Source organism: Thunnus maccoyii, chromosome 11 (assembly GCF_910596095.1).
Source record: "Thunnus maccoyii chromosome 11, fThuMac1.1, whole genome shotgun sequence".
Lineage (NCBI taxonomy): Eukaryota > Metazoa > Chordata > Actinopteri > Scombriformes > Scombridae > Thunnus > Thunnus maccoyii.
In genome coordinates this window covers 13,947,735-13,969,828 of record NC_056543.1, presented here as the reverse complement: position 1 = coordinate 13,969,828, position 22,094 = coordinate 13,947,735, and the positions used below count along the sequence as shown (strand labels likewise).

Sequence of the window (22,094 nt, the reverse complement as noted above, 5' to 3'; positions counted from 1 at the left end):
ATCCTATATTTCATCACAGGACTGACGCCAATGTGTCATGAGACAAAAGAGAAGTCAGCTGACAGTGCGCATTTCTCACTTGTTTGATGTGTGTTTAGCCCTGCTAGTCAGAAGTTACTGTAGGCTTTGTATGAATGTTTGTCATTAACACTGTGGTAACTGTTTGGGGAAAGAGCGAGAGATGTGCTTAGATTGGACATGGATTAGTCCAACAGTGGAGGCCCCGGGCAAAAAAAGTTGGCACCATTTCCCTGAAAAGATGGCAGAGGAATTTACATAATAGGCATTACTCCCTTCACTGTGTATGTAGGTCAGTAGCTGCAGTCAGACAGCCTCTCTGCTCTGTCCCCATCAGTAGTCATCTAAAAGATAGGCTGCCTAAGGCAACACGACTATAGGAACCACAGGCCCAGGAAAAAGCTCAGCCTTTAAGTGACCTCTATAAATCTTTTTTGACTGGATGAGGGAAATAACAGAGATAAGAGAGCGTCAAAAGAGCCAACTCTGACTTTAGAGCATTTACATTTGCCAAGGCAACACATTTGTAATATGTAATGGCTGTTTACATGTCATCTTTATATGGTTGATTTGTTCTGATGAACATGAGGCTGAGGACAGGGCGAGAAAACAAGCCAGAAGAGCATCATCATGCCACAAGCGGAAAGTTGAAGCTGTGGCCATGTGTTCTGTTTGAGTATACTGGAAATGTACCACATCCCTCTCACATAACTTCCTCTGTATTTCCCAAGTGACATACTGGGGATAATATGCTCAACCACATGCCTAATGAAACATATCAGAACAGCTTGTCCTCTGTTACATCTTATGTGTAATATACTAACAAAACTTGGTTAAATTTTGTGTCTTTCATCCTAACACTAACAAGATTTTGACCTAAATTAGATCAGAGTAGACTTGAGATCACTCAGAGGGCATTTGGTCTGTTTAACAACTAAAATACACACACAGACACTCACACAAACACACACAACAGGTGCAGAATGAGGACTGGCTGTGAATATATCGGGTGCAGTGTTACACGGGCAGCTTGTGGACAGGAAGCTGTGGATCTTCTGTAAATGCCGGACCAAAGCTGGCACAGGGGGTCATCAGATCATCAATTATTCAGCACCACCAGACAAGGACAATCACTTGGTGTCAGCAGGCATGACAGATGAAATAGCCTGCTTCGTTTGGGGGCTTTAGTCCATTCTGTCTGGATTCCACGCCAGTGTCCAGAGAAGGCTTATCATATTGTTTTGATTTGTTATCGTGACTTTATTAAGAGTATCAGTCCTCAAAATCTTGTGTCAAACTCTGGCTACTGACACTGTGTTTCTTAAATTCCGTAAGTGTGTCTACTTGCATTATTGTAACAGTTCACAGTTTGTGATATACTTCATCTGAGCATTGATTTGAACTCAACTGAGCATTAAGTTTAGTTTTATGCTAACACATGTTGCTTTATTTCATAATTAAGGATGAGACATGAGGAAAAAGGTGACAGTGGCTCAGTAACTCTGCATGGTGTTTTCTCACCACACAGTATAATAACTTCACAGTATTTAACAGGTAAGACAGACACGATGACTTACAGACATGAAAATCGACAGTGCACAGCATTTACATTTCCTCTATTCATGCTTCATCTGAAAAAGTGACTTCAAGGTACATCTGTATAATTCATTTCTACATCAAAGGTGTCGACCACACAATTACACGAAGCCCTATGATTTGAGTACAAAGGCTACAGCCTAGAATACAAAGGGGACATTCATGAAATCAAGGATGCATCAATGAGCTACTGATGCAATACTCAGAAATTGTAAGAAAAGTCACCATACTTGGGAAAACAGTCAAAAAGTCACTGTGCACCTAAGCTAAACATACAGTATATTCTGGTGTTACTATTCAGAGATGATGCAGACATGATTCATGGGTTAATGATTGTGTACATGCAAAGTTAGACAAATACAAGAGGCCAACCTCGGCCTTTTTTTACATATCAAATCAAATCCAGTGTAATAAAAGATGGATATGAAATAGTTTGTTTGGTTGCATATTTACTGTAGAACTGATCACTGTTATGCTGGTTGTCCATGAAAAGACATTAACCTGAACTTATCTGAGAATAGCCAATTCACATTACTTATTTACTTGATGTATTGTATCTATGTCTTGGGGATCGAAATAGATACTTAATGAAATAGTGAAATGAAAATTGGGAATCTGTAACCATTTAAAATTATCTTTTGAAACTGAATATCAGCACAAAAATGATGCAATCTGCCATCAGAGACCCATATTGATTAAACCCCAATCACAAAGAGGAAATATAACAATGAGAGAACCAGATTTGGAAGATTTGAGGTACATTATAGTCAGTCTAAAAAGTTATATAAACAGTAATGTCTCTCACTGTGCTTCCACCATGTGAAACAGTCCTACTGTGTAACTGATCAGTGTCTTTATATAGGTAATTGGATCTGACTAAAGCCATGGCAGCCTGGAAATATCCCCCCTATCAGTGTAACTAACCAGCACTTAATCACCCTTTTAACTCTGTTTCGGTGAAAACGATCTATTAACAAAAGTAAAATGTACAGGAAAAAAAATTACATTATGTCATTTGTGCTTTTATACTGTTTATACAATAGATTTTACATCTGAAAGGTGTAAGAATTAGATTAATTACCCTCCTATATTGTGTCTAGAATATTAACATATACTGTAAGTATGACATGGGATTAAGAACAGCTGTCATGGTTTTAGTTTCAGCAATTTCCTCCCATGATCACAAACTATCTTCAAAGTGACAAAGTGCAAACATGACGACTGTACATTTACGGTTTTGGACATACAAGAATTCTGTGGTAACAAGTTTTTGAATATTAAAATCTGCTACTTAAAAACATTCACATCACAGAAATTTAGTAAAAAAACAAAACTCAGCACCATCCAATCAAAGGAGGTTGAAATATAGAAAATTAGTTGTATAAATATATTACTTCACTTTCCCAACAGAAAAACGATTTTGGGTAATTGTGTTGGAAACCTAAGTGCTGTGTTCAAATCTCTCACCACTGTGAGTCAAAAGCTGAAGTTAAAAGCTTTTACAATCCTGCCCGTTGATTTTGCATTTGTGTGAACATGGTTCTTGTGTAAGGTATTAAACTAAGACACCTGGTGTAGTGTTTGCAACCTGCTCTAACAAAGAGCCTAAAAACTGTATAGAAAACCCCATTAACACCAAAAATCTTGTTCAAAACTCAATTCTGAACTCAGTTAATTGTTCTACAAATAAAATAAAATGCTATGTGAACTGTGCCCTCCCCTCAGTGATTGACAGAAACCTAAAAACTGCAATAGGAACAAAAATAAATTATATTTTTACTTACTAATTTGAACTCTAATAATAAAAACTTTAAAATCAGTGTGACACTATGTATTTGGATGTATACTATTAACTCTGGTTATAAAAATGTCTGACCTGTCAGCTTATAAAGGTGAGTAAACTGTATTCTGTAAGTCAAAACATGTCAGACTGGTTTACATCTCTGTATCGCTGGTTCAGAGTGGTGCAACTTCATCCAAACAGGTTGGACAGCGGTCGGGTTCGTAGAGGACTGCAGGGTAGCTCCTCACCTCTTCCCACCTCCCCCGTGTCCCTGAAGGAGGCGCTGTGGATGATCTGGGCTCGGTGGCGTCCCCGATGCAGCCGCGCGTTCAGCTTGCTCAGAGACGACTTCCTCTGCATCCCCCCCTTAGTCCTCCCATTCCCGACCGCCTCCTCTGCTGCCTCAGCCGGTGGGTTCAGGAGGCGCAGAGGGTTCAGATTGCCCTGGAGCACTCTGGGAAACCGCCAGCCACGCCCTCCACCGCTGATGCCGTTAGTGTTTTCGTTGTCTGATTCAGCTCCTGGAGAGGTGACCACTCCCTCTTCTTGCAGGTCAGCAGCCACTGGTGGGGGGAGGTACTGGATGGCTCGCCTCCCGCTGTAGTCTCTCGCCTCAGGGTCTGCCTCCCAGTCTGACAGCAACACGCGGACCACCTGTCAATCACAGCACATCAAGTATAAGGAAACTTCAGACACTAATGTCGTCTTTCACTGTCAGTCATGCAGACTTTATAGGTTTAGGGTTTCTCTGATAGCAATACTGTACATGTGTGCTTATCAGCTGAAAATGACATGAAACTGTGGCTCATTAATAATTAAACATCTTAACATTAGGATAATAGTTTACTTCTCTGATGCTGTCTCGTCATGTCTGTCTTGATCAGTTATTCAGGTCCTTAATTAGTGCTGGGTGGCATGGACAAAATCAAATATCATGATATTTTTGACCAAATACCTCGATATCGATATTGCGACAATATTGTAGGGATGACTATTGGTGCTTTCACAAAATATTTACACAATAAGATTTTTGATAAACAATCATCAGTAATGTGGATATAATGACTAAGTGGTTAAAGGCAAATAATAGAACAGCTAGCTTATTGTAATGCAGCCTTTAAAACCAGGAAAAGACAAAACTAAAATGATATCTAGTCTCATATCACAATATCGATATGATATCGATACATTGCCCAACCCTATGTATAATGCTGATACATTATTTTCCAGTGTATGTACAGGCTCATTTACAATTTTTTTCTCTGGTGATGAATGAGCTTTGTCCCTGTCAAATAAAATAATACATTAAAAAAAAACCAATAACCCCTGAACTCATAATTGTAATATCAGCACATCAGTCCTCACTACAGGATGTAACTTCAACATAAAAATAACATATTTTCCTTGATAGATAATTTTCAATGTCATGATGAAAGCCAAATTACAACCATTTGTTTTTTCTTGGATTTTTCTATCATCATTACTTTTATTTATCTTTCTGGAAAATAAGGTATGTTTGAGACTCCATGCTGCTACACTTCTGACAGGTTCTTGGTATATTACCTCCTGCTACTCTAATTTTAAGTTTAGAAGTTGATGTAAGGACAAGTTTATTGCTTTCCTATGACCAGAGCACAGCCAGCATGCTTTCCTGTTTAAGTCCCACCAAAGGAAATGAACAGGCTCCTCTGAACTCAAATCCAGTAAAACATCCCTTTTAGGGAAGCATTTAGGCAGTTAGTCAAATTTTTAAATTTGTCAAACTGTGACATTCCTTTCAATATTTAGGACTAAATTAACAGCAAGCAGAAACCCCTCCTGCAAGAAAATCTTTATCTATAAACAAGGTTACAACTTTAAATATTAATTAATTCATTGTTGTGAAAACTTGTTGTTAGAGAATTAGGTTACTTCATCCTTTTTCCAGATCATTTACTTTGTTTTGAAGAGGACCTTTAATTTTCCTTCTGTAGTAGAGTTTAGACAATTATCTGCTGCTTCACTGAGCAGGTAACACATGACACCCAACTACCACCACCATCAATGCAACCTACCTGTGTGTGTCCATGCATGGCTGCCAGGTGTAGAGGTGTGTATCCAGCACTTGATCGGACATTAATGTTCACAGGCACAGCATTCTCCTTGGCGAAGGCCAGCAGCTGGGAGAGCAGCTCAGCTTTGCCTTGCTTAGCCGCCCAGTGGAGGCAAGTAAAGCCGGTCACAAAGTCTCTCTTGGCCACCAGGCTGGGTTCAACAGCTAGCAGGGGCTGCAGGCTTTCCCACAGGCCGTCTGAGGCGCACAGCATCCACTCATGCTCTAGCGGATCCAGGGTCACTGAGGCACAGTCCTCGTCAGTAGCTGAGGAGAGGAGCGATGTAGAGTCACCATCGCTTCTCACAGAGTCCCGGAGGCGTGAGCCACGGTTGATCAGAGACCTCCGAACCTGCAGAGGGAAGAACATGAGTGAAAGAGGTGCACACTTTACAAAATTCTTTTTTTTTTTGACACCAGATAATAGTTCTTTACTGTTCTGCCACTGCCCATGGCTAGCATTTGCAAAAAACAGAGTACCCTACCTGAGGAGAACTACTCATCATCAGCTCTATGAAGTTCCTGCGGCTTCCCTTAGGGGTGTTGATATCGCCAACAGGGTCCAGCCCCTCCAAGGCGCTGTCTTCAGATAGGCAGCTGGTCAACATGGCCCGCTGGGACCCTTTGGACACCCTTCGCGCTCCTCTTGCTTGCTGGCTGTGGGACCCTCCAGGGTGTGCCTGGTCCAAATCTGGCATCCCAATAACTGGGGCTGACTCTCGCCTCCTTCTGTCTCTCAGCTTCACCTCCCCTCCTCCAGCAGAAGCAGGACTCATTGTGTTGGTCTTATTATTCTGGGAGGGGACTGCAGGTTGCTCATTGCCGTTTGACTGCTTGTCATTGTCCAGACTGGCAGCTAGTGGGCTGGAAGCTCCTGTAAAACCATTAAACATGTTTTTTTTCCCTCTCATTGCCACCCAGCTCTGATATTGCATGACAGTTTGTACATACTGGAGCACTGAAAATGGATGCACTGGTTGTTCCCACTGTCGGGACTCTCACAAAGGTATACGCAAGATAAATCTGATGGGTCACAACGTGATTAGCAACAGAGGAAAGCAGAAAAAAACATATTTCTGCTGCACAAATGTTTACTTCCCTGTTCCCTTTCCTTTTTTTCTTGTGAATTATTGAGTAATTTTGCTTTTCCAGAAAAATTCTTCCTATAAAACAAGTAAAACCTGAATTAATCTTTGGTTAAAAACTGGTCACAACCTTTTCATATGTGCTACCTGTGATGGGTTGCAGGTTGACATTGTTTCATTGTTTCATTTCAACTGGTCACAAAGCCATAAAGGTTGGGCACAACTGGCCTATATGACATAATCTTAACAGATCCCAAAGCATCAATTAGCCTAACTGTATCCCACACAAGTATGCATGAATGTACGGTAGTCTTATTATTCTACTTTGTGTCATCGTTTTCCGAAGGTATTGATAATGGAATTTTGGCAGGTATTGGCCTTCAAAAACAATGGCTAAACCGTGGTACCGGATGTTGTTGTAGCCTAAGTTACTATCCAGTGGGCCGATGTGAGAAATTACATCTGACCAAATAAATAGATAAACAGAAAAAATGATTACACAAAAATAGGTATAGATAACTAATATAAAAATGCCACAATGTTATCAAAAGGTGGGTTATAAATAAAAAAAAATCCTGGACAATAGAAGTGGATCAAATAAAACGGGGAATCCCTCACCTGTTTGCTCTCCGTTGTCAGGGTTGCCGTTGACATAGTCGTTGTCCTGGAGATTACCGTTACCGTTGCACTCCGCGTGATCGTGGCTCTCTGCGTCCGTTCGCATCACCGACTCCGCTGTGCATTCAGTGTTTAAACATACAAATTTCACGCCGTTTTCCACTTTCACGAAACCCACGGCGTCCACGATGCTTGTCAGCGTCTCACGATCCACCTCTTCCTTCGACGGGTCATTTTCCTCCCAAACTGATAGGAAATGATCGATCAGCTCCATCTGTTGGACCCTCCCTCCTCTCTCCATAAGGAACTCCTGCACAGCTCGCTGCGTGCACTGGGACGCCATCGTCATCCTGAACGGCCCGAGCGGGGCGCGGAGATAGCTGAGTTATATCAGAGCGTTTCGTAATCACTTCATGTTCAAAGCCGCTGTCAGTCACTGATCTCGGGTGAAAACGGATGACAGCATCCTCTCCTCCTGGCCTCCTCTCCTCTCCTCCATGGGCTCGATCAGTGTCCAGCTCTTGCAGATAGGGGTCGCACGTCGCCGGAGCAACCGAGAAAACGGCTCACAGTCATGCTGCGTTCCATTGCACCTCGTAAACTTGCGCGTTCACACCTAAACAAGATGCTATTATTTTTTGATGCAGTTCCCACAGGTTCTCTTTAGGTTCTCTAAGTTTTTAAAGAATTTCGATCTCATAGAAATTAACATTACTTGCTCTAAGCACATTTTTATTAGAAATATTGATATATTGATATTGAATATAGTTATTCAATAACTTTGCTCATGGTGAATTTGCACATCTTTATACTCCTACTCTACCTCATTATATGTTTAAACTTAAGCAACTTTGCACGATTGTCTTATGTATATAGTGTTATCCTATGTTTATATTTTATTATATTTATAGTATATGCAAAGGTTTTTTCTTATATTTTTTATTGAGTTATTTTATTTTATTTAGATTTTTGTTCTGTTTTTTTTTTATCTATAGATATATATTTCTCTCTTTTAGTGTTGTGTATTTACTGTTCCTGTGCAATGCCTTAGCTTGTATTCAAAATAAATACTGCATTAAAGTGAAAGAAGTGTCCTTCAAGATTTTACATTGAATTTACCCTGAAAAAGAAGTGTTGGAAATATTTAGGCTAAATATTGACTATGTCTGTGTTTTTCTGTAATTCAGATAGGAAAACAATATTTAATTTGTTTTTTCACTGTGCTCATTCAAATGTATTTTGGTTAGATATGCAAAACTATGTAAAAAGAAACTGGGTACTAATGTACTGATTGATGTATTTGATGTGATGTTATATTGTGTGTTCAGTGATCATTCTTGGTAAATTCCTCATCCACAAATATAAATGGCCAGGCTCCAAACCATGTGAAAAACAACTAAGCAGATCATCCAATGTACTCTTGACAAAACTGTAAAACTCTGGTAATTTGTTGTGGGTTCAACAAGTACAAGTGATCGTTGTAATTGTCAAGCATCCATAAATACCAGATGTACGGCATATCGGGCTGAAATTTACTATTTTCTCACAGTCCACAATTGCAACACACAATGAAAGAGACTGAGCTGTACCACTATACAAAGAAGGGGGGTTACATGTACAAATACAGTGAATAATCGTGCTTTGCCTACAAATGCCCACAGGGGAGGTGCGATTTCTTCCTAGACACGTTTCAATGTTTGAGTTTCGGTGACAGTTTTACCTACTTTATGGAATTTTGGTTGTGGAGCATATTTACAAACTATAAATATCACCTCATTCCTATCTTCTTTGGAATGGTCTAGTCTGTCCAGTTGTCGACGGTAGAGGCGGTGAGGCGGTCCTGAGCAGAAATCTTAAAAAAAGAAAAGTTTTAGTCAGTTTTGTGGTGTTATTCCTGAATCCACTTGGAATATTAAATTCTGTGTAAAACTATGGCTTCTTCCGATGTTGCTCGGCAGCCGGTTAGTATTTTTCTTCTTTGTTGGTGACAATGTTCATGACAGTTGAGCAGGGAGTGTCCGAGGCTATCATTAAGTTAGCTACCGCTAGCCAGATAACCAACGTTACTTTATGTCCTTCAAGTTATGGAAAACCAGCTAAACATAACCGACACACAGCGCATGACACGACAAAACATCTGCCTTTAACCTAAATGTATATATAGAACATCAAGCGGAACTTTTCAACTTTTAAGAAGTGAGTCCGTATTACATCTTTCATCAAAATATATCGCGGGGGGCGTTAGCTGGCTGAAACACTCAGCAAGCCACCCAACAGTCAAAAGTTAATTAAACAGGGTGTGTGCACTTCCCGGTTAAACACCTTTGTTTTAGAGTCACCAGTACAGAAAATACCAAAGTGTTGGGTCATATTCTTTATGTAGGTGACGACAGCTATGTAGCTTGATAAGCGCCACTGAGTCGCTAACGTCACATTTTTGAATGAAATGTGGCGTTCACGTACACCAACCAAGCTATCTGGCCAAAAGTAAATTAGTTGTTGAAACTTGTGTGGACTTTTAGTGTTCCCCACAGAGACAAGGTGGAGTACATTATCAAAAGTTGAAGGTCTATTATGAAGAATTTCTTGAACATCAGCATTTTGTATCATGCTCTGTAACTACGTCAGTGTTAGCCCTTAGATTAGCTGGCTGGTGATACTCCAGATTTCTGAATACAAGTTCAGACGGGGGCAGGTCAAAGGAGGACAGTTTGAGAAAACTGGATTAGCCTTAAACTATGTTAAGCGAGATGAGCTTTTAGTTGCTTGCAGATGGAGAGAAATTTACTAATGTAGGATATGATTCTTCTCAAAGTTATCATTGATTGTGAGACAGACTCAGACTTGTAAAACATGTTTTTAGACCTTAAAAGACACTTTTAAATGTGATAAAATCTCAAAGCTGTTTTAATTTCAATAAATTTAAGGTTGCAAGTTTAAAAGGGGAATGTGTTGAGCACTAATTGTGTGAAATATAATAGGTGGCCTGACCATGTTATAAGCATATGATTCTGTTTGTTATCAACAAGTGCATTATTTTGTGACTTTACTTTAATTACCCACAATAAGACATTTCTTAAAAGGTGAACATAATATCTAAGTCAATATCGATCTATGATATATAATATGGACCGGTGAACTGATTGAATAAGCAGATAAATAAACAGAGCATTTTAAAGTATGCAGCTGGTTTGTTATTACAACAATTACTCTCTATAATAATACTGAGTGGACGTGTTCATTTCATTATTTTTGCTTGTGAAAATGTCTGCAGCATTTTGAGACTGATTTGTCTTTCTGTGCAATGTCTTCCTCAGCATAAGGGGGTCCGGCCACTGTCCCTGGCGGGCCATGTGGGCTTTGATAGCCTCCCAGATCAGCTTGTCAACAAGTCCATCTGCCAGGGCTTCTGCTTCAATATTCTCTGCATCGGTAACATTTCATACGCACACCTGCACACACACACGCATATACTTATACATACTTATATAAAACATATACATAGACCTTTACTGTAACATGGACACACACACACACATTGTCACACAGCATGCTAGTGTACTCACACAGAACTACATTTAAACACTTTCTTTTTTTTTTTACCTGGTTGACTCAATATAATTTAGCAGATTCTTTTACTACATGTAAGTCATTGCATAGGTCTGTTGTCTGACCTTTCTCTTAGCTCCTTAGCTGGAATGCATTCTGACCACGATGGCAGCGCTTGATACTCCTGATAACAATATTATTCTAATAGCTGTGTGACTTCGTGGCAGTAGCAGACTAGAAGTTAGAGGAGCTGCACTCTGATAAGGATGCTGGGAAAAATGTAGTTGTGTAAATAAGTAATATTTTTACTTCCTCAACAACTGCCATCACTATATCGATGAACAGTGTGAACTTGAAGCTGAGTGTTCAGTTATCCTACACTTAGTACATGAAGTTTTAGGAATAATACATTTGTTATAGCAGTTCGTTTTGGTGTCAGATGTTCACACTATATCGCATCTCTGCTGTGAAGTGTAATAGCTAAAAACTGCATCTCCATCTTTTTTTTTTTTTTGGCTTCAGGTGAGACCGGTATTGGCAAGTCTACCCTGATGGACACTCTGTTCAACACCAACTTTGAGAACTTCGAGTCATCCCACTTTGAGCCTCAGGTGAAGCTGCGGGCCCAAACTTATGACCTGCAGGAAAGCAACGTCAGACTACGCCTTACCGTGGTGAACACGGTGGGCTTTGGAGACCAAATGAACAAACAGGAGAGGTGAGTATGATATGATAACAAGAGTGACCATCAACCAGTTTTTTTCTTTTTTTTTTTTTTACAGCAGAATCTCTAATCAACCCTGTATGTCTGTCCTGTAGCTATCAGCCGGTGGTGGACTACATCGACAGGCAATTTGAGAGTTATCTGCAGGAAGAGCTCAAAATCAAGCGCTCCCTTCACAACTACCATGATTCACGAGTCCACGCCTGCCTGTACTTCATCTCGCCCTCAGGTCACTCCCTCAAATCCCTGGACCTGGTCACCATGAAGAAACTAGACAGCAAGGTAGGATAATATAACGGTTTTTCTTATATATTTATAAACTGTATATTAGAAGGTGTTTCCCAGACAGGGATCAACAGAATATTTTTTGAATTCTCTGGGGGTATATTGTGCAAATTAGCAAATGGCTCATTTTACAGGAGTACCTTGGGATGTATCGTCCAAGATGTTTCACACTTATTAGATGGTAGCTTTTAGCTTTGTGGAGCCACTTGTAATAGCAGTCTCACCTACAGTGAAAACAAGATGATATTAATAAACAAAAGATTACCAAACAGTTGTTTGTAAATGGCTACATTGTGAAACAACAGGAAACACACTGTTAGGCAGTGTGTTATATTCTTGCAGTCAAACATGTTTGCACAGAAAATAGAGTCATTTAAGTAGAGATGCACTTAACAGCGGTTTCCTTAAAATGTTTTTTTGGGATTATTCTTTGGCCAGTTTCCTTTATTAGATAAGTTATAGTAGGGCTGCAACTAACAATTTTCTAAATTACTTTATTAGTTGTTTGGTCTATAAAATGTCAGAAAATCGTGAAAAATGTTGATCACCATTCCCCTAAACCCAAGATGCAACCTCAGATGTCTTCTTCTGTCTCAACCATGAGTCCTCTACCCAAAGATATTCAGTTAACTATCATAGAGGACTAAAGAAACCAGAAAATATTCACTTTTAAGAATCTGCAACTAGAGAATTTCAGCATTTTTTTTCCTTTTAAAAAAAGTGACTCAAAACAACTAGTTGATTATCAAAATAGTTGGCGATTAATCATCTAATGGTTGCAGCTCTAGTGCAGATGGTAAAGGGGAAGGACATGCAACAAAGGTCCCTCGCCAGAGTCAAACTGGGAATTTTGGGACCACAGTATATACAGTAGTATGTGTCTTTATCACATAAAGCTGTTTCTGTCATACATCACAATTTTGCGTCCGTTTGGAGCGTTGGTTGTACACAGAGATGGAGATGTGACAGGGTCAGAGGTCAGCGTGCACGTCGGCAAACATCTTGGCAGACATTCGAAAATACCGTCAGTGTTTCTCATCAGTTTCTCGCATTGGCAGAAAGAGAGAAACATACTCGCCATTGTCACAACGTGCTTGATTTAGGGGCCTTACATACCATCTACGACTGCTGCTGTTGCTTCTGAATGAACAAAATAGTAACCTCCTCGAGTGTCGCCATGTTTATTGTTCATATCATGTTAATCAAGTTCTATTTATATCCTTAGTTCTCTGGTGTGACCTCTAGTGGAATCCTCCAGTAACAGGCAAAGTACATAGTGTGAACAACTCTGTTCACGACAAAGCCGGTTGTCAATGTGAACTACTGCCTGGTTAAAAAGCAAGTATATCCCCGGCCTAAGTCGCCAAAAATATGTAAATTCTTCTTGGAGTCCTTTTAAACTGTTTGATTAATTTCAACACAGGGGGGGTCTTTTCACAGGGAGGTTTCTTGGCTCTGAGCTGTTGCCAGGCAACCAGCGGAGACTCCAGGAAGTTAATGTGCCTGGCGAAGAAACAGTCCCACATATCACCTAATGTAAAACTGTTACAGAATAAACAAATGAGATATAAAACACTACTTAGTGAGTTTTAGAGGTGCTGGTTGGTCAGAGGCAGAGTAGTCTTTATGCTAAGCTAAGCTAAAAGGCTGCTAGTTGTAGCATCATATTTAACGAACAGATATGAGAGTTGTATCAATCTTCTCATCTAACTCTTCACCAGAAAGTGAGTAAATGTATTTTCTAAATACATTTACTCACTTTTCTAAGTTTTTTTTTTTTTTGTTTTTAGTCAGTAGGGCACACAGGAACCAGATGTGAATATCGTATGGAAACAGATCACAAACGTATGCGTGTGAGACAGCTGGATGTTCTGTGTTAGGGATGTTCTATGCTGCGGTCGCTTCTAGGGTGTTTTTTGTGTGGCTGTTGGGGGAGGTTGTGGTCAGAAACTTTCCCATGCTCTCTGTGTGTGTATGTGTAGTGACTTGTGTGTGTTTTTTTTGTGTGTGTGTGTGTGTGTTTGTGTGTGTGTGTGTGTGTGTGATTTCACCGCCGCAGAGTGTCAGTAACCCAGGATTTGCGTGTGAAAAGAGCAGAACAAGCGGTGGAATGCTGTAATCGCCTCACGCACACACACACTCGAGTTGTCCTTTTGTGTCACTGTACAGATACACAGAGAAAGAGCCATTTGTTGAATCCACGGCGCTGCCAGAGAGACAGTCAGTCACTCAGACGGCTGTTGGAACAGATCTCGTAGCATTTTGTTTTCTCTGCAAGGATCAGTGTGTATTCTCCTTGTGTGTGTGTGTGTGTGTGTGTGTGTGTGTGTGTACGGGTGTGTGGTCTGACTCAGAAGCCTTGTGTAGTGGCAACGACTCATTCCAAGCCTCTTTTGGTACGAGATGACTGACAGACGGACAGGAATGTGGGGATGACTTGGACAGAAGAGTGGGCTGTCGAGCCAGAAATAACATCAGTAAACTCGGTTTATATTACACTTCTCTTAAAGCAACTTTAAAAAAAAATACTTAACATGAAGGAATATAAACAAATATCACAAGAATAGTTTGGGTTTTTTGTTGAATTTTATTTGGCAGAGCCCGACTATTCATGGAATGTTGATCAGTGAGATTAGCTTGTTTTAGCTCAGAAACGAGGGCCAATGCAGCAGATGTCTGTTGTGTGAGGAGCCGCTTTGCTCAAAGTTGAGAGAAGTTGGTTAAACAAATTTGTCTTAACTTTTTCTCTCAAAACTACACACAAATTAACAACGAAAAATATAATTGCTGCTGTAGTTCCGGAGCTGCAGGCATGTAGGTAAAGTGGATTACAATTTCTCATTCTAGGGTTACAACAATTATTCATTATTGAGTAATCTACCATTTATTATCTGATCGTTTCATCTGTAAAATCATCTGTAAAAAAAATAGTGAAAAATGACTGTTCAAGGTAGCGAGCTTGAAATAGCTTGTTTTTTCAGTCCACATCCCCAAAATGATCAATTTGCCATCATATCAGACAAAGAAAAGCAACAAATCCTCAAGTAAGAAGCTAGATTTTAGGTAATTTTTGGCAGCTTTGCTTGAAAAATAACTGAAACCATTAATAGATTGTCAAAAATCATTGTCGATTAATTTTCTGTCAGCTCCGTTACTCTGTGGTTATTTTGATGGTCAAAACTATGATGAAACCCAAGTTTTATATAATGTATAAGAAGCTGTTCTGGCAACGTTTTCAATCGGCATGAGTCACTTAAAGCCACTATGTGTGTGATATATAAAACATGCTGATCTCGGTGCCTCATTTTGTTCTCTAGTGGTAGTTTTTAGTGTCAGCTGTCATCATTTCCTGTAGCCAGAGCTTCCATCTCGTCAACCGAGATGCCGAATGTCTGTTTAAGAAAACAGAAGCAAACATCACAGGAGACTGTAATGTTATTTTTTTGATCATGATCATGATCCTCACTTGAAGTTTCAGAAGTTATTTATGTTCTTTAAAAAATATGTGTTTCATGTATCTCATCTCACTGTAGGTGAACATCATCCCAGTGATCGCCAAAGCCGACACCATCAGTAAGAGCGAGCTGCACAAGTTCAAGATCAAAATCATGAGCGAGCTGGTCAGCAACGGCGTCCAGATCTACCAGTTCCCCCTGGATGATGAGACAGTAGCCAAAGTCAACACTACAATGAACGTAAGAACACAAACACACACACACTCACACTGTCTTTCTTACATTATATTATTTGCCGTAAAGGTCTCACAACTCTTAATCTTAAACAAGCAGACGCAATGTGTTTGTGACACAGGAAGTATATAAATGTACGTGTTATGCCTAAAATAAGTTTCAGTAGTAGAAACAGCTGGTAAACTTTTATTGCAGTTTATTTTCAAATGTATACATATTATAAACTGCTGTTTTTTTGTAGGGTCATCTGCCGTTCGCTGTGGTCGGCAGCACGGAGGAAGTCTCCGTCGGCAATAAGATGGTGAAGGCTCGTCAGTATCCCTGGGGCGTAGTACAAGGTAGGATGGATCATTGTGTGTTTCTACACAACTTTGCCTGTATTGTTAAATATCATGCTGTTAATTGGAGGCTCCTATTGATTCAGCATTAATGGACATCTATCTGTTTCTTCTGACCAGTTTCTTTTTTTTTTTTTCACTAACAAGAATCGTTTTCCCGTTAATTCCTTCACTCGTGCCACGTAGAAATGAATGTGGTTAGAGCTCAGTGTACTGTAACTAAAGAAAACACAAGAACTGCTGCAAGTCATACCAAACAAAACAAAACTTTCTGGGACACACTAAAATCTGCTGAACACACCAGTGATTACTAAAGGTCAAGTTCAGCAGCTGTTAGTGTCTCTCCATTGCTCCATTGAGTGCAATTCATATGTTTTGTGTATTTTCCTGTTTTCTTTAGACGCAGTGCGGCTAACGCAACTGCATGAAGAGATAGCGCTAGGTCTAATTCATCAATCATTTTGTGGGTGAACTGAGCCAGTTTGTTTTCATCTTACTGGATGATGACATCATATACTTAGGGATAATTGTACTGTGACATTTTGAGATCAGCGCACGCCTCTTCAGCGGGGTTTAGTGTGTAAAAGCCTTCAGTGAAACCAACTCGGTCTACCTAAAGATGCTGCTAAACAACCTAAAAAATCCATTCCTGTGACTCTCAGTGGAGAACGAGAACCACTGTGACTTCGTGAAGCTGAGAGAGATGCTGATCTGTGTAAACATGGAGGACCTGAGAGAGCAGACGCACACTCGTCACTACGAGCTGTACAGACGCTGCAAACTGGAGGAAATGGGATTCAAAGACACAGACCCAGAGTGCAAACCTGTCAGGTGAGCTGCCAACTTACAAACGCACGCACGCACACGGCGTAATACGACGACAGACGACTAACCTTTTTATATATGTGTGTGTGTGTGTGCAGTTTGCAGCAGACTTACGAAGCCAAACGTCAGGAATTCCTGGTGGAGCTGCAGAAGAGAGAGGATGAGATGAGGCAGATGTTTGTGCAGAGGGTGAAGGAGAAGGAGTCTGAGCTGAAGGAGGCTGAGAGAGAGGTACGTAGACGAACACAGCCGCTCTTCATCTGCACTGTATATCTCGTGTCAAAGGAGGTGCATGTTGGCACTAGTGGTGTGAATATTTGCTATCAGAAATAACATTTAGCCATTTTTAACATTTTCTTTCCTCTTAGAAGTAGCAAATCGGTAGTTTACTCATTACATATTACATATACTTTGTCTGTCACATAGTAATTAGTCAGGTAGTAGTTAGAGCTGCAACTATTGCTATACTATTACAACTCTTAATGGATTTGTCTGGGGCCGCCCCCCTAATAGTCAATCAACAGTTAGTTAATGAGAAGAGTTTAAAATGAGGTCAAAACCTTGTACAGTATATGGCAGGACTGTGTATAAAATGCTAGAGGGGTTTTAGATTGAAACAAAGGATACAGGAAGTGGAGACACCTGGACAAGGAAACCAATGAAGTGAACTTCAGCACAGATAACAGAATAGCAGAAGGACAGATTCCTCAGGAAATATCTGTTCAGCTTCGGCACTTTCCTGCTGGGAAACCGCCTAAAATGAGAGATAGGATTAAACGGAAATAAATGACCCACGGGACTGAGAAAGGTAACTCCTAGTCTCCTTGCTGGTTGTTCTGACACATTAATTGTCGTTATAACAGGCAGCTGGCATTGTGCTTGTAAAAATGATATTTTAAAGGCTCATTATTATAGTTTTGTATTTCTCTGTAATGTAGCACAGTGTTAACAATGTTACTTATAACATTCTTTATCAGTAGTGGAACTCAAACCATTTTCTGATGCCCAAAAATATATATTTAAATTATTAAATTAATATCATAGTCGTGCAATGACTAGTCGCTTGAACTAATAACTACTAGTTGACTCGGAAATTTGGTCAGGAGCCTTAGACGTGTCGATCGACAGAAAATTAATCTGCAACTATTTTAATAATCAAATCATCGCTTTAGTAATTTTTTAAACATAAATGCCTAAAATTATGTTTTTAGCTTGTCAAATGTTAAGATTTGATGCTTTTTTTTGTCATACATGATAAACTAAATAACTGTTGATTGGACTTTTTTTTGTTTTTTTTACTATTTTATGGCATTTTATAGACAAAACGATTAATCAAGAAAATAATCAGCAGATGAATCGATAATGAAAATAATCACTGGTTATTAATAATTAATAAATGAATAATTTCTGGCAGATCTCTAATGTTAGTACTTGTTCTACTCGAGTCTAGATGTCTAGAACTCACCCCTGCCCTGGTCTCTGTGTATGTTTTCAGCTGCAGAGCCGTTTCGAGCAGCTGAAGCGCCTCCACGCGGAGGAGAAGTCGGCTCTGGAGGAGAAGAAGAGACTCCTGGACGACGACCAGAGTTCCTTCAGCAAGAGACGCGCCGCCGCTCAGCTCCTGCAGGCCCAGAGCCTCACCGCCAACGGCAAGAAGGACAAGGACCGCAAGAAGTAAGAGGCCTCTCTGAAAACCAACGCTGATATTTCACGGGGAATATTCAGGATCCTTAAAGTTTTACAAATTTGTCGGCAGTAATGATGAAATGAGTGTCGAGTATTCACTTCATTTGATACAGTATACATCGCCACCTGCTGGTAACAGTACTGTGGGGCAGCAAATTTGAAGACTACAGAGAGTATTTAAGATATACGAGTGCACTGATATGAGCAGGATAGTAGATTTAATCCCCATGTGTTAACTTCTCATATTTGTCTATTGTGCGTTTTACAATCTCTCAAACTTAATAAATATTAAACGTGACCCTGAATAAGTTTGTCTGTAAAACTAGGGCAGAAGAATAGAATTGGAAAAAACACATAGTTTAAGAGTTTAAAGGGACATTTAAGGTACTGAACACGTTGTAATTGTACAGAGGAAATTCACTATCAGGGTGTGGATGTCGTTTTTATGGAATGTGCTGATGTAAATCTGTCTCTCTTTGTTTCCTCTTGTCAGTTCTGGCTTCATGTGAAGACTTTTGGATCCGAACCAAACTCAAGTGTGACCAGTGACATTCAGACCTGTCACATCCTTTCCAGCTCTTTGTGGCCAGTCTCAGACACTAACCAGGAAGGACCCCCCACACACACACACATACACACACACACCAGCAGTGCGTACGAGTTTGTTTTTTGTGCCAAAGTTAAGACGACTGTTCCCAAGACTCCTGCGCACAATTTCCTCTGTGTTATTTTTAATCCTCTTTTGTGCGGTTTATACCTCTTTTGTGTAATATTTTATATTTATCCTTTCATTTTTATATAAAACTTTAATTTTCCATATACCTCCTTTTTTTTTTTTTTTTTTTTTTAAACTTTTGCCCAGACTGAGGGACTCCTCAGAGAATTGACTTAAACACAGCCTCCTCCCTAGATCCTGCACACAGATCAAAGGATCTGGATTAGCTACTAACAATACAGAAAGTCTCAGTCTTTAGTGAATAATGAGATCACACTTTTTAATGCACCGTTCAAGTCTAACGTGCTTATAATTTATTATAAAACCACCTTCAGATGTAAATTCGGTACAAATTTTACATGTTGGTCTCACGTCTGAATAAACACCCGAGTCACTTTTTCATGAAAGTCACAATAGGGTTCTGACTCGTCTCACCTACTAAACCTGAAGTTTGGCCTTCTAAGAGCACTGTAATAAATAATTCATGTAGTTATCATATCTAATTTACTAAGAAAATAATTAATAATTAAATTCCTTGTGGTGTGAGACAAAAATGGAACAAAAACTTTAGGAAATTCCCAATAATCATCAGACTTTTATTCATATCAACAGCTTACAGTATGAATATCCAGCGAAATGATCACAACCTACCTGCTTGTTATTTTTATCTTGAGCTCCGTCGGATTTTATAAAACAGGCAGCAGAATTATATCAAGTTTCTAATAAATAATGACACTGATCATGATATTTATCAGGGGACCTACAAGAGTTGCTTAGACCAGTTATCCCTCACGCTCACAGTGGCTGTTAATAAAGCCACGGAGAGAAACAATCATTCCAAAGATCATGCAAAAAAAATAGTTTTAGGATCACTCGATATCATAATTCACCTTCTCACAGCTGTTGTCAGGCAGTGCTGCTGCTGCTGCTGCTGCTATGAGGAAGACGGGAAGCTTTGTGCTCTCTGTCATCAACCTCTCGTCGTATCTGCAATCGTCCTGCCATGTTTGAAAAGAGAACAGAAGAGAGACATGTTTGAATGCCAGAAAGCCATTACTCACTAAAATATTACATGATCCATGTCTGAACAGGGCTTTAGTGATCATTTCTGAATCTAGTGTGTTTATCATCAATAGTAAGCGTAGTCACTGAACACTATAATTAATGTTCCCTTTACTGTATTATCATTATAGAGGTCAGACAGTGTTATTATGTCTGATTATATCTGCTATAAACTTTTTAACATGGACAAACCAGCCACACTAATTGTCCTCTAGTTGTTCCAAAGAGAAAGTCATTTCCAAACTTTTTCAGTCCAAACACAGTTTTACAGTTTTTCTTGGAGGTTGAGGTTTTGTTTTGGATTAGGTACATGTTACAGTACACAGTACAGTATCTTGTGTGAATTATCATCTTGTGTGCGTGTGCGTGCGTGTGTGTGTGTATATATATATTGTGTTTTACCCGCTCCCTTATTTTTTTTCCTACCGACACAACAAACTTTTAAAGTTTGCAATACGGTCTGTCTGAAAAGGACTGACTCATGGAAAAATAATACATCATGGATTCAGTGTTTTTGTTGAGGAAGATGAAGGAGGAAGAGAGGGAAGACGCTTCTCTCTGGAGTCAAGACAAGACAGGGATTCACACCTCGTGTCATCTAACAGTACAGAGTAAACCAGGACACTGTGACACTGGTTTCCGCTAAAAGTGTGATATTTAAACCGACATTTACTCACAAACACTGCCACTTTACATTTACACTAGTGCTTAAGACGTGTTAGTGCCTTATCTGTGTGCTTACTGTAGAAATACACTATCCACTTAACTTGTACATCCAGGGAAACCCACCGATGCCTGATGGAGTGAAGCTTTTCTAAGACACATTTGTACTACACTTGTATTTATGGAATAAACAGTGTTACTTGGGAGCCTTTATCCTTCTTTCTAAATAAATCTTTGTATTTTTGTCATGATACATGGTGCTTGTCTGTTTGATTTGATCTCACAATATGATGTCGGAGCAATGAACGCCTGTTACTTTTCCTTTACAGCTATTCAGGCTGTTTCTATCTCTGTTAAACCAGTATATAAAAGGTTAAGAGACTCAATAAAAGATTTATTAAAAGCTAGTTAATTTTAAAAGAGAAGGTCCACACTTAACAATCCTTTCTGTATTTACGTCCCACTTCAGCTGGTTGTCAAACACTGTATCTAAGTACTTTTAAGAGCTGACAGTTTGCAGTCTCCCAACATGCATGATGCTTCCTGTGTTAAGATGTTATCTCTGCTGTGTCTAAACACACATTCAACTCCGAAAGAATGTCGTTACACCACTTCCTAAAAGTGGGAAGAGCGCAGCCTAGTCCTGATCTGGACCCTGAAGGACTGCATGTGTCATCTGAGAATTTGATATCTGCAGCTGTAGGTGTACATGATAAAAAGAATCTCAAGCCTCCCTTTTGCTTTAGAGGAAAATTTAGTGCAGTAGCTTAACATCTTCCCTGCTCACTTGCTATATTTGATCACACACACACACATAAAGGAATTGCCCTGCACAGCCTGTTAGAGGTCTTGTTCCCTGCAGTGTCTTACCCTCCGGCTCCGTTGCCCTTCATCTGACTCAGAGCTGGCGCACAGACAGGTAGATAGACAGGTCTGGCGTAAGGCGGATCAATTCCCTGCAGGGGTCTGCAGCATCTCGCTGTTATGCTGGAAGGAGGGCACCTCGAGGAGAACTGTTTCACCAAGGCAAACTGTGTGTGTGTACACAGACACCTTTAGCTGCTCTCTGGGGGGGGTGTGCAGCTTCTGGCTGGGAAGTGATTTCACCCAGTTTTCTTGCCAGAGGTGAACATTATCTCAGCATTGCAGAAATCTGAAGAATCTAAATTTACATCCTGCTTCCTGCTCGCCTTAAAATGAACAGTTTGTGTGTGTGAAGATTTTTTTTTCTTTTTCTGAGTGCACTTACATCCAAGATAGCTGTCACACCTCTGCACCTGCACACACAGCCTTGTCACCTTTTGCTAGTCACTCTAAATGCAAATGGAGGTGATCATTGGAGACAGGCGGCGGCTGCTGGAGAGAT

General features: G+C 39.9%; 2 protein-coding genes across 2 annotated transcripts; one reads left to right on the top strand and one right to left on the bottom strand.

The window, feature by feature from the left end:
- Positions 1-1,437: 1,437 nt before the first annotated feature.
- On the bottom strand, positions 1,438-8,062 carry sowahca (sosondowah ankyrin repeat domain family Ca). Its single transcript, XM_042426021.1, has 4 exons — positions 7,193-8,062; positions 5,975-6,363; positions 5,452-5,841; positions 1,438-4,051 (listed from the first exon to the last, which is right to left on the bottom strand). The coding sequence occupies exons 1-4, from the start codon at positions 7,539-7,541 to the stop codon at positions 3,587-3,589; spliced, it is 1,593 nt and encodes a 530-aa protein (XP_042281955.1). The 5' UTR covers positions 7,542-8,062; the 3' UTR covers positions 1,438-3,586.
- A 913-nt stretch (positions 8,063-8,975) lies between these two features.
- sept10 (septin 10) lies at positions 8,976-20,979 on the top strand. Its single transcript, XM_042426022.1, has 10 exons — positions 8,976-9,153; positions 10,510-10,624; positions 11,264-11,459; positions 11,561-11,747; positions 15,284-15,445; positions 15,681-15,777; positions 16,440-16,608; positions 16,701-16,833; positions 18,098-18,276; positions 18,782-20,979. Exons 1-10 carry the CDS (start codon positions 9,124-9,126, stop codon positions 18,795-18,797), a joined length of 1,284 nt encoding a protein of 427 aa, XP_042281956.1. The 5' UTR covers positions 8,976-9,123; the 3' UTR covers positions 18,798-20,979.
- The last annotated feature ends 1,115 nt before the right edge of the window (positions 20,980-22,094 follow it).

Excerpts from the sequence above, each read along its gene's own strand:
- sowahca (XM_042426021.1), bottom strand. The coding sequence starts at position 7,541 with ATGACGATGGCGTCCCAGTGCACGCAGCGAGCTGTGCAGGAGTTCCTT. Across the intron at positions 6,364-7,192 it reads TGACAACGGAGAGCAAACAG|GAGCTTCCAGCCCACTAGCT; the intron begins GTGAGGGATTCC and ends ATGGTTTTACAG. Across the intron at positions 5,842-5,974 it reads TGATGAGTAGTTCTCCTCAG|GTTCGGAGGTCTCTGATCAA; the intron begins GTAGGGTACTCT and ends TTCCCTCTGCAG.
- sept10 (XM_042426022.1), top strand. The coding sequence starts at position 9,124 with ATGGCTTCTTCCGATGTTGCTCGGCAGCCG. Across the intron at positions 10,625-11,263 it reads CTTCAATATTCTCTGCATCG|GTGAGACCGGTATTGGCAAG; the intron begins GTAACATTTCAT and ends TTTTGGCTTCAG. Across the intron at positions 15,778-16,439 it reads TCCCTGGGGCGTAGTACAAG|TGGAGAACGAGAACCACTGT; the intron begins GTAGGATGGATC and ends TGTGACTCTCAG.